Below are 15,366 nucleotides of genomic sequence, written 5' to 3'. Positions count from 1 at the left end.
AGGTATACTATTATAACCATCACCACTTAGTTTATATGCTATCATCAATTATGGCAGATTTATGGTAAAAAGAAATTCTAGAATCAATAAGGAAAAATTAATGGAAAGGTTAATATGGTGCTAGTTAGTAGAAAATAGAAAAAGTAGTTGGTTACTAAGACTGAATTTAAACCAGGCACATTCAAAGCATGTAGTTCAAGGGGAAATAAAAGCATGAATTAGTCAGTCTTAATAAACTATTTAAAAAAATTATTATCTACTACTACAGAATCATGATCACTTGTTATGTAACATGTTATATTTCTAAGCATCTACAAAATTGGTTACTTTCTAGATCCAAATTACATTTTTTTATGTTAGCACAGAAAATAGGATACAAATTTATGTTCTATAAGCTTTTATCTGGAGAATTTTGATGTAACAACAGAGAATATCAATATTAAAATTTAACTTCGGCGAAACTTTAAAACATGACTGAAAAAATTTACTTATATTTTCATGATCAAAACACTGTCTTTTAAATTGAATATTACCCTGATTACATTTAGTCCTGTACCTCAACTGCCAGTTTAGGAAATTACAAAGCAAAACTTAAATTAGATAAATAAATACTTGGAAATCTTTATTCCTTCTACATGTGACTCAACCCTTTATTCATGGGAATACATGCAGTAATAAAGAAGAAAATTCCCAAGAAATTATCAGTTTCCAAAAATTAAGTATTACGAGGCAAGTTTTCCTACGCTGATATGTTTTTGTCATAGGACCTTGAGAATAGAATACCACATGTTCACTGTCTTTCTCCAAGAAGAAGAAGCTCCATGGTTGTCAAGTCCCATGACAGAGATAACATGCACATGTATTACTTTGTTGTTCGATAATGAATCTGCCTTTAGTATATTTAATTAGTTCCATCACAATTCATACACCTTTCTCTAAAGAGTTCAAAGTGAGCTTGCTAATATATCCAATCAATGCTCATAGCTTCTCTAGATGGTAGACAATACGGAGTAGGGAAATAAAAAGTTTCTATATTCAGCTTAGTGAAATTACATTTTTAAAAATTACTATGTGCAACACATCAAACTGAGGTACAGAACACAGCATTCTACATAGTTCTGGCTCAATAAATATGATAATCATAAAAATCATAAATTCAGCTAATTCTGTTAATTAATCTGGGTTCAGTGTTTTCTAACAATCAATTGGAAGATGATATTCTATAGATAAAACCAGGGTCTGATGTGTTATCTCAATTTTGCCAACAAAAACCACATGGAGTTTTGATTTTTGACAGAATAACACTTTTATCAGAAAAACACAATCAGGACCTGGAAATTAAAGCCAATTATTGATATTTAGTTTCAGAAAATTTATGTTTTAATACTGTCTCCCTTCACTGAAAAAAAAAAAGGATTCAAACAGGAAGTTTATATGAGCAGGATTTAAATTAATCAGTTCCTAACAATTGTTAAGTACAACCTTTTGGAGATTAATTTGCATAATGATAATCTACATGTGGTAAGATTGAAATTATTTAAAAGACATTGTATTTCACTATTTAGTCTTGCTCCACCACTGCTTTAGCAGTGAATCCTTATGAAATGTAATGCAGCTAATGAGGTAGCTTTTTAACTGAACAAACTGACAGGCCCCATATCTGCAGAGGCAGCTTGAAACCGTGCCCAACCTCTTGGCTTCCCAAGAGGCTTTTCAAAATTCAATAAATAACATCTGTAGGCGATGTTGGGTGCAGACCTAGCAGAGTGCGTCATAACACTGTGCTAGCAGAACAAAGAAACCATGACGACTGCCAAGTTTCCATGGCAACTGCTGCGAGGCTCTGAGAGTATAATAGCACATCAATCACTGTCCAAAAGAACTTCATTATCAGCTAGAAAAAAACCTTTAGGATCTGTTTAGTGTGCAATTGTGGGTTAACTCACCTCAAAGCCTTGCTCTCTAGCAAAAGTGGCAGCTTCCTGAAATAAAAAAAAAAGAACAGTTAATTATAAAGTGCTAGGTAATGAAGAAATAATCCATTTGAAACTCATTCCAACAGTCTTCTTTTTACACAATTATCTCAATATATCCACATAGTTCAATTTTTATGCTTACACCAGAAAGGATTTTTTTCCCCTTGGCATAAAAAAAAAAAAGGGCAGCATAATGTCAACACACTTCACAAGTTGGAATAAAGAAGATGTAGTGCATGTTTTTACTGTAGCTGTCACAGTGAGTTCAGGTGTTTTGACCCCAACAAAGAAAGACAATCATTTGAAAACTAGGGAACATGCTGGTGTTATGTTTTTAATTAAAACAATCTTTCAGAAAGCTCTTCTATAGAGAAGAATGTCTGCTAGTAAATGTATAGATTCAGAAAAATCACCATTTTGTAATCTCTAATGAAATTTATTCAGGCAAGGATCATCAATAGATGTTAAATTCATCAGGTGAAAAGATGATGGGGAACTGGGTATTCCACAGAATCAAAATATCACAGATTACATGCTGGTCACAGGGAGCCAAGTATAACTTTATAATGGAAGGATCAAGCTGTCATCACCTTCACCCAGCAATCGATCCTGTCATTGATTATCATTAATAGTGGGATCACCAAATATTCTGCGCCTTCTTTTATGACGCAGTCTAAAGGACACAGCATCTCCTATAAAGTTTTCTGACCCAAAATTTAAAAAATGAATTAATCAAAACTTTAATTCAAGAACTTGCAGTCTACAGGAAACATAGAGGATAGGAGGATAAGTTCAACAATACACTGAGAAAACAAATGGACCAACCCATAAGGTAGGATATTCTACAAGATAGGTAGCTTGGTCTCTTCGATAAGTCAATGTCACGATAAAGTGGGGAGGGGAAAAATGACCAAAGGCAATGCACACACCTTAACTGGATCCTGTTTTGAACAAAACAGCTATAAAAAAAAACCAAAAAACATTTTGGAGACAACTGGAGAAATTTGAATATGAAATGGGAATTAGATAATATTAAAAATTATCCATTTGTTAAAAAAGTCCTCAAATTTTAGGGTTAATCATGAAATATTTAGGGATAAAATGGCATGATATATGTAATATACTTTAGAATTCTTTTTAAAAAAGTGATTAAGCAAAAATGGCAAAATGTTAACTATTAAATGTAGATGTATTCAGTATTTCTACTTTGTCTGTTTGAAAATTATTATAATAGTCCAAACAAACCCCTATTTGTCTTTGATATAAGATGACAGGGTAATAAAAGTTGAACATAAAAAAATATAGTTAAACATTTTAATATACAATGTTTTTCTACGTATTAAATATCTTAATGGTACAACATGATGACCATTATTATATACCCTAATGCCCATATAACAGGCTATCAAATGACAAAAACACATCCGTGCAAACAAATCCTTTCCCTTTCTTTACTCTGCTTTGTGCACAAATTTTAATTTCAGGACTGATACAGAAAATGGAGGCAATATTACTTTTCAACTCCACTTCTCTCTTGCAAATGAAAAAAACTGCAGACAACTGTCAAGAGCCTCTACATCTTAACTTACATTCCTCCAAAATTATCTTTGCCAAGAGATATTAATAGAAGGATGGGATTTGAGCCCGAGTAGTAAGCAGATCCAACTCAACTAAAAGGACTGCTGCACCAAACCATGTAAGGCAGAAAGTACAAGGCAGAATGTCTCCAGCACAAATTTGGGTCCGATCTATGTGAAAGAAAACACTGGGAAAGAAAGTATTTATGTACTTATGGTCCAATATACTAATAACATATAGATTTCAAGAACCATTTCGAGGGTTCAAAAAGGTTGAAACAGATGACTACAGCTGAACACTGAAGTTAACAGAAAGTGATAAGCTGAAAGTACAGCTCCTCAGGCTGTTCACTAGAGAAGCACAGATGCAAGCAAGGTTAGCCTCTTTGACAATATACTTACAATAGAATTTGGTACACCACATAGTCAATAATATTTGCTGACCTAGATGTCAAGGAAAAGGATAAGGTTTAAAAGCTATCAGTGTAGTATTTTTCCAAGCTGTCCAATCCAAGAATTAACCAAGCCAAATCTTTTATGAAAAAGATAACTGAAAAGCTCTGCTAGAACTACTTATTTATATAGAACTTCCAGAGGCATGAAAGAACCCCAGAGGCCTATAAGACCAAGTTCATATGAAGAATCTGTATGATTAAAACTGCACAAAGACACAAAAACTCAAAATTCACATACAGTAGTTATATTGCTTTTTTTGATGTCCAGTTTTGCTCATACAAATTTAAGAGGCAATTAACTGTGTTCTGGTGTGGTATAGTAGAAGTGACTAATTACAAGACATGCATATAAATGTCAGGTCACTATTCTTAAGGAAACCAGGCCCTAGGATACTTCTCCATCTGTAAACTATTCCAAGTGCCAACATATTTCTGACTGAGGAAGGACATGCTGAAGAAAAGGCAACTCCATTTTCTAGCTTAGCGCCCCCCTCCCACAGTTTGCAGAGCTGTGCCCTATCAATGAAAAGCTAAGCACTTGTTCCATGGCTTAAAGAGATCTTATCTCCCGACTTCCTCCCACCTTCCTTTGATCTTGGACTGGTGCCCCCCAGTCACTCCATTAGAGAAGGCAGATGGCTCATATCACCGCAGACTTTCCCACAGCTCACCTCTGATCTGAAGGTGTCTGTAGATACATTGATGGAAAAACATTTATTTTTCCCTCTCAGCAAAACAAATAAAACAACGTAGGGGAACAGGTTGACCCAGTAAGAATTTGAAGCAGATTTTTAGTCCTCAGATTCAATGCATGGAGGGACAGAAAGGAAAGGCATTAAGTCAGAAAGGAGGGAAGAAAACAGGGGCATAGGTGGTAGGCGGAAGAGTAAGGCACATTCCAAATATCAGGGGTAATTCCAAGTGAACTAACTGATCACACTAAATTGAAATGGACTTTTTAGTGTGCCTTTGCAGCAAAAGTGAGAAAAGAAAACAAGCAAGTCCCCATCTGTGCTGCCCCAGGGCGCCACGTACTGAGTTTCACAAATCTAATGAAGCAGTCAGGTTAAAATCCAGCCTCAGAGTGGATGTGACATGTGGAGAACAGCTAGGTTAGAATAGAGAAGCAGGGCGGTTCCTAATGCAGGTGATTATCCATGTGATAATCATTATATTTACAGGCTTTCCATTTTAGATCTGACATCAAAAATCACAAAGAAGGAGGGATTAAGGAAATAAACAACCGACACAGAGGCTTTCCTGCTCCCTTGAGAGTGTAGCACTTTCATTCATGCATGACAAGCAACAAAAGCAAAATCAAACAGGCCAGGAAAGAGTATTTCTGAGAAGGCTGGATTTCACATTAACACTTCTTTCCATTTTGATAACTTTCACTATTATCCAGCTTCTCAGGCAGGTCACCTTCTCAGAATCAGTTCCCATTGTCGCCCATGCTGTAATACAGGATCATTTTTGGTTTACAATGAATGATACTCACATGTCTTTTACAACAACAAAGTCATTTTTTCCTTCCTGGAATTGAGTGTTGTGAATAAAATGACTTATAATTAAAGTCTTAGACACTCATCTACACCACGCTATTTCAGATTTGCAGTAGGCTTACTGCTTTGCCAACCGGGCTAAAAGGGTGCTAGTGAAACAAGATAGTATAGTTTTTTGAGTGGAGGTTTTTCTTTTTTAAAAAGCTAAAATTTATGGTTAATGAAAACTATGGAATACTTACATTAAGAACTATTTAAAGCAAGTCACTCTTAAAAAGCATGTCCTCAGATACACAGGAAGGAAAGGAGAAACTCAAGTGCTTGTTTGTATATATGTATGGAAGACAACTATTTCCTTTAGTAGTTCCCCCCTTATCCAGTTTAGCTCTGTGGTTTCAGTTCTGTGTGATCAGTGGTGGTCCAAAAATATTAAATGGAAAATTCCAGAATTAAACAATTCATAAGTGTTAAATTGAGCACCGTTCTGAGAGTAGTGTGATAAAATCTTGCTCCGTACCACCCAAATGTGAATCGTCCCTTTGTCCAGCTTATTGACAGTGTATACACTACCTGCCCATTAATTACCTGGTAGTCATCTTGGGTATCAGATCAACTGCCACAGTATCGCAGCACTTGCATTTAAGTAACCCTTATTTCACTTAATAATGCCACAATCACATAACTGTTATTACAGTAATAGTATTATAATTGTTCTATTTTATGATTATTTATTGTTGTTAATTTCTTACTGAGCCTAATTTACAAATTAAATTTGTCAGAGGTATGTATATATAGGAAAAAACATACCATGTTTCCCTGAAAATAAGACCTAACAGGAAAACAAGCCCTAGCATGATTTTTCAGGATGACATCCCCTGAAAATAAGCCCTAATGCATCTTTTGGAGCAAAAATTAATATAAGACCGGTCTTATTTTCGGGGAAACACAGCAGTATATATTGCATAGTATATATGCCTAATATTATCCATGGTTTCAGGCATCAACTGGCGGTTATGGAACATATCTCCCATAGATAAGGGGAAAAGACTGCGTTCAACTGAGAAGGAAACTATTTTCTCTGCATTTTGTCTGATAACACCCCAGTTTTAATTTATAAAGTAGAATTATCTGTAATCAATATTAAACTAATACTGTAACATCCATATTCTTATTTCAATTCTAATTATTTGTTATTAGTTATATAGAAATACAAATGATCTCTATATTGCTTTGCATCCTGGATTGCCACATTTACTTATTAGTTGTAAGAGCTATTATTTTGCTTCTGTCAAGAAAGGTAGTTTTCTGTTGCAGCTAACCAACCATATCATGTTATTTTGAGAAGTTAGCAAATGCCTTAAAAAAAAAAATCACCTATCTTATTTCCAGGGTAATCCGAAAGGTATAACTAAGTACCGCCACTACCATAGTTCATAACTCTTGCCCTCCCACTTTTGTATGTTATACCACTCTACTCTTTAATCTCAGATATGAGGGTTTCTGAGCATAGGCTAAATCTTCATGGACTAAAACAAAAAGGGAGAAGGTCCAACTTAGGACCAAAGAAAGAGGGTAACTTTTGACTACCACAGAGAGCAACCCATTCATCCAAAACAAAGCACTTTCTCTCCAATGCAAAGAGGAAGCAGAAAATTCACTGGGAATCCCCATGGTCCTCATGAACTCATACAAGTCCAGAGCTCTGGGAAAAGCCAAGGGAGAATGGAGCCACCAAAACAATTCTGTGTTACTCTGTTCATCTCTGTACCCAATAGCTTTTAACCCCCTAAGTATAGCTAATTTTGGATAACAGATACTGTTATTTTACAGGTATATCACTGCTACAGCTATTGCAGCCCTTATAATGGCATTAGACTTTGACTCACTAATATTTGAAACAATACTGTAAATCTTAAATGGCGTGGTATAGATGAAAGTCTAAGACAGAATGTTATTTGTCTGTCTGTCTATAAATCTATGTATAAAAATCTCTATAAAATAAAACTCATGTATTTGTATGCATTAAGATGCATAATGCTCTCTTTGAAAGGCTTCAAATGCAAGATAGAACCGTTCGGGAGGCAGTTACAGGCAAATGGGAAGACTCCAGGGCTTAGAATCAGAAGACCTAACGAAAGGTCACAATTTTACAGCTACTCTGTTATGTAATCTTGAGCAAGTCACTCAATATAACAGTTTATGTCAATGAAATTGAGGCCAACAATACCTATTTCTCTGGATTGTTGCTAGGAATAAAGGAAATATTGGATGTGAAACTATAAAATCATTTTGCCTATTGAATTCAAGTTCTAGGTACGATCTCGGGATAGTTTAAGCAAACGAGTTCCAGAGCACCCAGAGTATATTCAATGATTTGTCCTATATATGGATCACATGTATAGTAGGCAGCCTCCAGATTGGCTCCCAATGATCCCTGACTGCCAGTATTCAAATCCTTATACAATTCCTTCCCCCTGAGTGTGGGCTAGACCTAGTGACTTGCTTCTAACAAATATATGACAAAAGTGATTAGAATGTTTTATTCAACTGTCCTCTTGCTCACATGCTCTCTTTCAACTCTCACTCTAGGGGAAATAAACTGCCACATTGTGAGTACTCCTCTAGCCCTCTGAAGAGGCCCATAACTAACAAGCATAACAATCTGACGCTTGCCAATAGTCATGTGAGTGAGTTTGGAAGAGGATCCTCTCTCAGCAGGGATATGACTACAGCCTGGCTGACATCTTGATTACAGCCTTACGAGAGACTGACTCAGAGGCACCAAACTAAGCTGTGCCTGGATTCCCTATTCCCATTTTATACATGAGGAACCGAAGTCTTAGAGAGGTTAAGTAACATGGCCAAATTCAGATATTTTCTCATTCAGATTATGTTAATCCTTAAAAAACATTCTCACAAAATCAAAACAAGCATGGTCAACAGATCAATCACAGGGTGAGCAAGATATTGAAAGATAATTTAGATGCATACTATCTAAATGTTTTGTATAATTGATTATGGTTAATCATTTCTTCAACACAGATATGTTATCTGGCATATATTATCTTTTGCACAAAATTCACGTTTTTTGGCTTCAAGTTTAGTTTTAATTTACTATGTCTTTTGTTGTTCTGAAGCAATGGTTACCTGAGATCAGAAAGTAAGATATTTAAGTAGTGCTAGAATCTCTGGGTGAGAAAAATATTATTGAGTCAATGTCTAATACCATTATAAGGCCCGCAACAGCTGTAGCAGTGATATACCTCTAAATCACGCTGATATTTAATGATAAAGAACTACCTGCTGTTTATTTCTTTTCATACAGTTTATCATAAAAGATGTAGCTTAAGCCTCTAAATATTTCTTCATGCTGTCTTTCAGACAGAAATTACCCTTTCTTTATGCTGTCTACAAAATCATTTATATACTTTCTTATGAGACTGCATTAGTGTTATACTATTTTTAATATTATACTATTTCTGATGAGGAAAAACTTTTAATTTGTAAATAATGTAAATAAAGACCAGAGAAAATCATTAACTCAAATATGAGCCTGGGAAACCCTTTTAAAGTAAGTTTCATTCACGAAAATATCTGTACTGGCTTTTCCAAGGAATATAACATACAACTTTTTGGAGATTTTCAATCTGTGCTGTGACATTTATTACCATATGCTTCCTGTCTGCAGAATACTGAATAGAAATATTATTTAACATTTATTGAGTGCCAAAAAAATCTGTGGGGTAATGTATAAGCTATAAAGACACCCATGGCCCCAATCCAATAGGTTTATAATAAAAATTAGATAGACAGTACATAAATTATACCTCAATAAACACGACTGAAAAAAACATTAGGCAGCCAAAGCACAAGCCAAAAAAATTAGGTTTAGTTTAGAATGTATTTAATCCTTTCATACAGTGATTTATTGGCTGACATGTCTATTCTAGGAAGGAGAGTTGTTCATTCCCACCTTTAAGCATATTTAATAGTGGTAACTAAAGGAAAACAAAGTCAGGAAAAGTACTTCATTAAAATTTGACTGATTAGTTATTTGGGCTAACTTCTAGAACCAAGTTTTTCAGTTACTGAAAAAAGATGATAGTATAAGAAAATTCTCAGGGTAGTAGGCCTTTTATTGGGTATTGTATTTTCATTTTTAATGAAATCACAAGTGTTTGGCACCAAGGAGGCACTCAACAAATGTTGATTTTCTATATCTCACTTGATTTTATTGATCATAAAAATCCCATAAAACAGGTATTTTTTTCAGTTTTTCACAAATGAAAATCTGAAGGTTCAGAGAGATTAAAGTATGTCCAAGACCATATAACGGGTGATTGTTAGAGCTGGCATTTGGATCTGAGGCTTTCTGAATGGTCTGTGCTGGTCAGTTACTGATGAACTCTTTTAGCTTTTATATGTCTGAAAAAGTCTTTATTTCATTTTAAGTTTTGAAAGATATTTTTGCTGGGTATAGAATCCTAGGTTGGCAGTTTTTTCTTTCAGTGCTCCAAGGCCTACCTTGCAGTTTTTTCAGATGATAGAACTGCTGTCATTCTCATCTTTGTACCTCTGTATATAATGTGTTTTTTTTTAAAAAAACTGGCTGCTTTTAAGACTTTTTTCCTTATCATTGATTTTATGCAATTTGATGATGATGTTCTTTGGTATAGTTTTTTTCCTTGTTTCTTCTGCTTGTGATTTGTTGAGCATCTTGGATTTGTGAGTTCATAGATTTTTATCAAATTTGGAACATTTTTAGCCTTTATTACTTTAAATACTTTTCTGTTTTCCCTCCCCCCTCCCTCACACTCTAAATATACATAATTGAAATGGTCACTGTTTACTGTTTTTTGTTCTCAGTGCTTATTTTGAATTGCTTCCAGTATGTCTTCAAGATCACTAATTTACTATTTTTTTCTTCTTCAGTGTCTAATCGCATTCAGCACATTTTTCATCTTCAGATGTTAGATTTTACAAATAGTTTCCATATTTCTCCTTAACAGCCTTATGCTTTCCTACACCTCCTTGAAATATAGAACATATTTAGAAATGCTAATCCTCATCAACTGATTCTAACATCAGTGCCATTTTTGAATCCATTTCTATTGGTTGATGTTTTTCATTATTATGGATTGCATTTTTCAGCTTCTTTGCATGCCTGATAATTTTTGACTGGATATCAGATATACACAATTTTCTGTTTTTGCATTCTGGATCTTTTTTGTGTTTCTCTCTACATTTTTGAGGTTTATTCTAAAATTCAGTTAGGTTACCTGAAAACATTTTGATCCTTTCAAGGCTATTTTTAAGTTTTGTTGGGTGACACAAGAGTAGCTTTTACTCTAGAGATAATTTGGAACCCTACTGAGGTAAAATCTTGAGTGCTAAATAAAATGTTCTATTTATTAGAGGTTTCTCCATTCTGGCTATTGGGCACATAAGCTGTTATCAGCTTTGTGTGAGTTTGGAAAATAGCCTGCCAAAGCTTTGGCCTTGAATAGTTTCCTCACCTACATGTGCTGATCAGTATTCAGCTGAAGACTCCAGGGGACCTTCTGTAGATATCTAGTGTGTGTGCTCTGTTTCTCTGTAGTTCTCTCTTCTCTGGTACTTTATCTTGCAAATTCTAACCACGTTGGCCCTCTTAAATTCTTAATTCTGTTTCAATTCAGTTGGACCAATGGGTTTGGGATCCTCCTTCCTGCACTGAAGACTGGCCACTCTGTTTAAGCAGGATGCTATGGTAATTGTAAGGATTCCCTCATCTGTTTCCCTTCTCTCAGGGATCAGTGTCCTGTGCTGCCTGTTGTCTAGTGACTGGAAACTGTTGTTTAATAGTTTCTCTGCTTTTACACTGTTTAAGGAAGAAAGCTAAATCTGGCCCCTCTTACTTCATTACTTTCAGCAGAAGTTCAGTGTGGATCCCTCTTAAAGTATAGATCCTAAACTATCCTGGCACATTAAACAAATCTCTATTTATTGGTTTAAAAAAAGCTTATCTATCAGGGTAAAGACAAGACATGCTGACAATTTATCTTAAGCATCTCATACATTGCTTTTTACATCTTATTGTACAAAGGATATGGTTCCTTTATTTAGAGCTGTTGCAATAAATCATAAACATGCTACTTTACCAGCAATCTATATTTGAAACCCTCTGAAGAATAACTCTACTCAGTTCTAAACCCTCTCTTACTTTATATATCATACATTTTTGTCATTTTTCTCGTGTTTTATCTTACCAACTAGAAAGCACTAGAAAGCTAAAAAAAAAAAAAAAATCTTTCCTTTTTTTCCTGGTCCTTTCTTTGAACAAACAGAGGGATCTACTACAAATGATCAAGACATTATACTTGGGATCAGCAGCCTGCAGGACAAATTCAGCTCACCACTTTTTTTTTCCAAAGAGAATTTTTATGAGTTTGAGCAAAAATGATAACAATTGTCAGGAAGCAAGATCTCAAATGCTGCTACCTGGTTTTATAAATAAAGTTCTATTGAAACACAGCAATGCACATTCATTTATTCATTTATATATTGTCTATGTTGCTTTCATGCTATCACAGCAGAGTTGAATAGTTCAACAGAGATCATACTACCTGGACTTTTACAGAGAAAGTTTAAAAGTAATAGAATAATGCCAACTCTCGCATTGTGCTATTAGTAGGATTATTTGTAAGTTTCAAAACAGACTTATTGCTTCTGTATTGAGTCACCAATGAAGAAGTGAATTACCAGAGGATAAGGGGAGAGGGGAGTGGTAGAAGAGGGAAAAGGGGATCAAATACATGGTGATGAAAGGAGAACTGACTCTATGTGGTGAAAACACAATGCAATATATAGATGATGTATTATGGAAAAAAGAACTGAAGGCTGTATGGAGAGCAGAGTCCAGCCTGCTAGCCTTAAGTTAAGTAAAAATGTGTATCCTTTGAAGGGTCTTATTTTTTTAATTCACTGGCAAAAAAAAAAACCCTCAAAAAAATCTGAAAACCAAATCAGTTATGTTAAAAATACAGTAAAACACAAAATAAATAAGTAAATCTTATAAGTTTAGACACATGATTAGGTGGGACAATGAGACTAGCATTACTGACCAATGCTAAATATAAGACAAAAAGAGGAATGGAAGACTTCAGATGAGGAAAAATCAGCATTCTTGTTAAGTGCCTTTCTAATCATTCCTTTCCTTCAGTTCAAATGTAATCCAATGTCCTTTAGGTTTTCCATATTCCATGCACAGTGCTTCCCAAGTTGTCAGAGTGTACTAATCACTGACACTATAAATCCCACCCTCCAGTCCACTCTAATGGCACTAACTTATTCTAGAATGCAATATTATCTCTTTAAAAATAAGGTAAAAAAAAGCCAAATAATATATAAAATTCAGAAATGGGAGAAGGTTCAAAATGGTGGATTACATAAACACTAAGCCTAGTGCCTCTCAGGATCACACCAAAATTACAAATAAATTATAGAACAATCAACCTAAAGAATCATCTGAAGACTAGGTGAACAGAGCCCCTATAACAAAGGATATAAAGAAGAGGTCACATCGATACTGGTAGGAGGGGTGGAGATGTGAAACGGGCTGACCCCAAACCCACAGAAAATGGTTGAACACTGTGGGGGACACCTCAGCGGCAGAAGTCTCCTTGGAAGAGAGAAGAGTCCCAGACCCACACTCGGCTCCCCAGCCCAGGGGTCCTGTACTGGTAAGAGAAGTGCCTACAACATCTGGCAGTGAAAAATCAGTGAGGATTTTGTCTGTTATGTCCCAGTGAGACAGAAGACAGCTGGAAACCCAAATGCTCCCTTAAAGTGCCTGCACACACTCACTTGCTTGCAAATATTCACCTGGTCTCAGAAGAAGGAGTGGCAACTTGAGAGGCACCAGAGACAAACCAGGAAAGACTAAGTTGTGTGGCTACAGGGCGAGGGCTGGAGGGACAGGAGCCACTGTAACTGTGTGGAGCCTGCCTCACATGTAACCTACCCATCTTTTCTATGTTGAACCCTCCCTGAAAGAGCCAAATATAAGACCACATTGGTCTAGTAAAATCCGTGTGTATGCACCACCCTGGTAATGCACTGGGTTCCCACCCCGCACTGCTAGTACTACATCACTGAGGGCACTCCTGGCCCCTGGGCACTGGCTCTGCCCCACAAACTGCAGAAGCCTTTTAGCTCAGTGGAAGGCCCGGCTGCCCAGGGAACTTTTGTTGTTGAGCAGCAAGCCACAACTTGCACCACAGCCTCTTTTGGGTGGCTCTCGGGGACCTGTGGGCCCCTGTGGTGAGCAGTGGCTGGCTGCAGTATTCTCAGGGCATTTTGCAAAGTGGTCACAGGCCAGGCACTAACTAGCACAAGAACTGAATCTGCATTACGTTGTAAAAAAAAATTACTGGCCACACCTTGTGACTCCTTGGATCCTACCCCACCCACCTGATGCTGCATCACCAGAGGCACTCTCAACACTGGTTCAACCAGCTTGGCCGGCACACCTAAGGAGGATCCTTCAACAACGGAGCCTTACAGGCAGCCAGCAGGTGGCAACAGGCAGGCCTAGAGGGTTCGGGGCCTTTTGCTAAGCTGTCCCAGGCCCAACATTGGTGGCAGCCAGCTTCGGGTCACAGCAAGATCACCTCCACATGCCTCCAAATCCAGCACAGGCAGCAGCCAACCACATATATCTTTGTAACTCCTACCAGGCAGCCCCAGGCCAGTTACACGCAAGCCTGAAACTGGCCTGCACAAGAGCCCCTCTCAAAAGACACCAGAAACAACACACCCAGAGGCCAGCCTCAGAACACACCAGAGCACTATCTGGCTAGCCACACACCTGGCACAACCAAAGGGGTGCTCAAAAGGCACAAGTGCCTGCAGGGGTAGATGTCCCTCTGAGGGGTCAGCCCCCACACAGCAGCTCATACACTATGGGTGTAGCCAATCCTCACAGTGAGTCAGTCTGGGAGTCAATCCATCTACTGACAGTCCAAAAGTAATCAGGGTTCAAATATAACAGGAGAACACACACAACACACTCAAGGGACACTCCTGGAACACACGCACAGGAGATCAGAGAAACTGCACCACTGGACCATCCAGGACACATACTACATAAGGCCACCCAGCAAAGGCTGAGAGACATAGGAGATTTATCTAAAACTAGAAGCAAACATAGAGAGTCAGCCAGAATGAAGAAACAAAGAAACATGTCTCAAAAAAAAAAAAAAAAAAAAAAAAAAGAATGGGAGAAACCCCCAGAAATAGAAGGAGGTTATAAATGAATATAAATAAATGAAATGGAGGTAAGCAACCTACCAGAGAAAGAGTTTAAAACACTGGTTATAAGATTGCTTAAGGAACTTGGCGAGCATTTCAACAAAGTGATAGTAAGCATAAAGAAGGACACAGAAACCATAAAAAAGAACCACTCAGAAATAAAGACTATGATAACTGAAATGAAGAATACATGAAAAGTAATCAATAACAGATTAGATGAAGCAGCGGACTGAATCAGTGATTTAGAAGATAAGGTAGCAGAAAATACCCAATTGGAACAATAAAAGGAAAAAAGAATAATAACAATAAAAAAAGAAGATAGTTTATGGGGAACTTTGGGATATCAAGCCTAACAACATTCACATCATAGAAGTACCAGAAGGAGATGAAAGGGAGCCAGGTTTTGATAACTATTTGAAGAAATAGTGACAAAACTTTACTAACCTGGCAAAGGAAATAGACATATAAGCCCAGGAAGCGCAGAGTCCTGAAGATGACCCCAAATAGGCCCACACCAAGACACATTATAATTGGAATGGCAAAGGTTAAAGACAAAGAGAGAATC

General features: G+C 36.7%; 1 protein-coding gene across 6 annotated transcripts in view; it reads right to left on the bottom strand.

The window, feature by feature from the left end:
* ADK (adenosine kinase) overlaps positions 1-15,366 on the bottom strand; it is a 458,470-nt gene that overhangs the window by 83,324 nt on the left and 359,780 nt on the right. For all 6 annotated transcript variants that reach the window (XM_081073615.1, XM_081073620.1, XM_081073618.1 and 3 more), the window contains one exon: positions 1,947-1,982. In XM_081073615.1, coding sequence (XP_080929741.1) covers positions 1,947-1,982 — 36 coding nt within the window. The remainder of the gene's footprint in view (positions 1-1,946; positions 1,983-15,366) is intronic.

This window comes from Rhinolophus hipposideros, assembly GCF_964194185.1.
Source record: "Rhinolophus hipposideros genome assembly, chromosome: 15".
Lineage (NCBI taxonomy): Eukaryota > Metazoa > Chordata > Mammalia > Chiroptera > Rhinolophidae > Rhinolophus > Rhinolophus hipposideros.
Note: the sequence above shows the minus strand (reverse complement) of the source record. Positions and strands in the feature narration are given on the sequence as shown.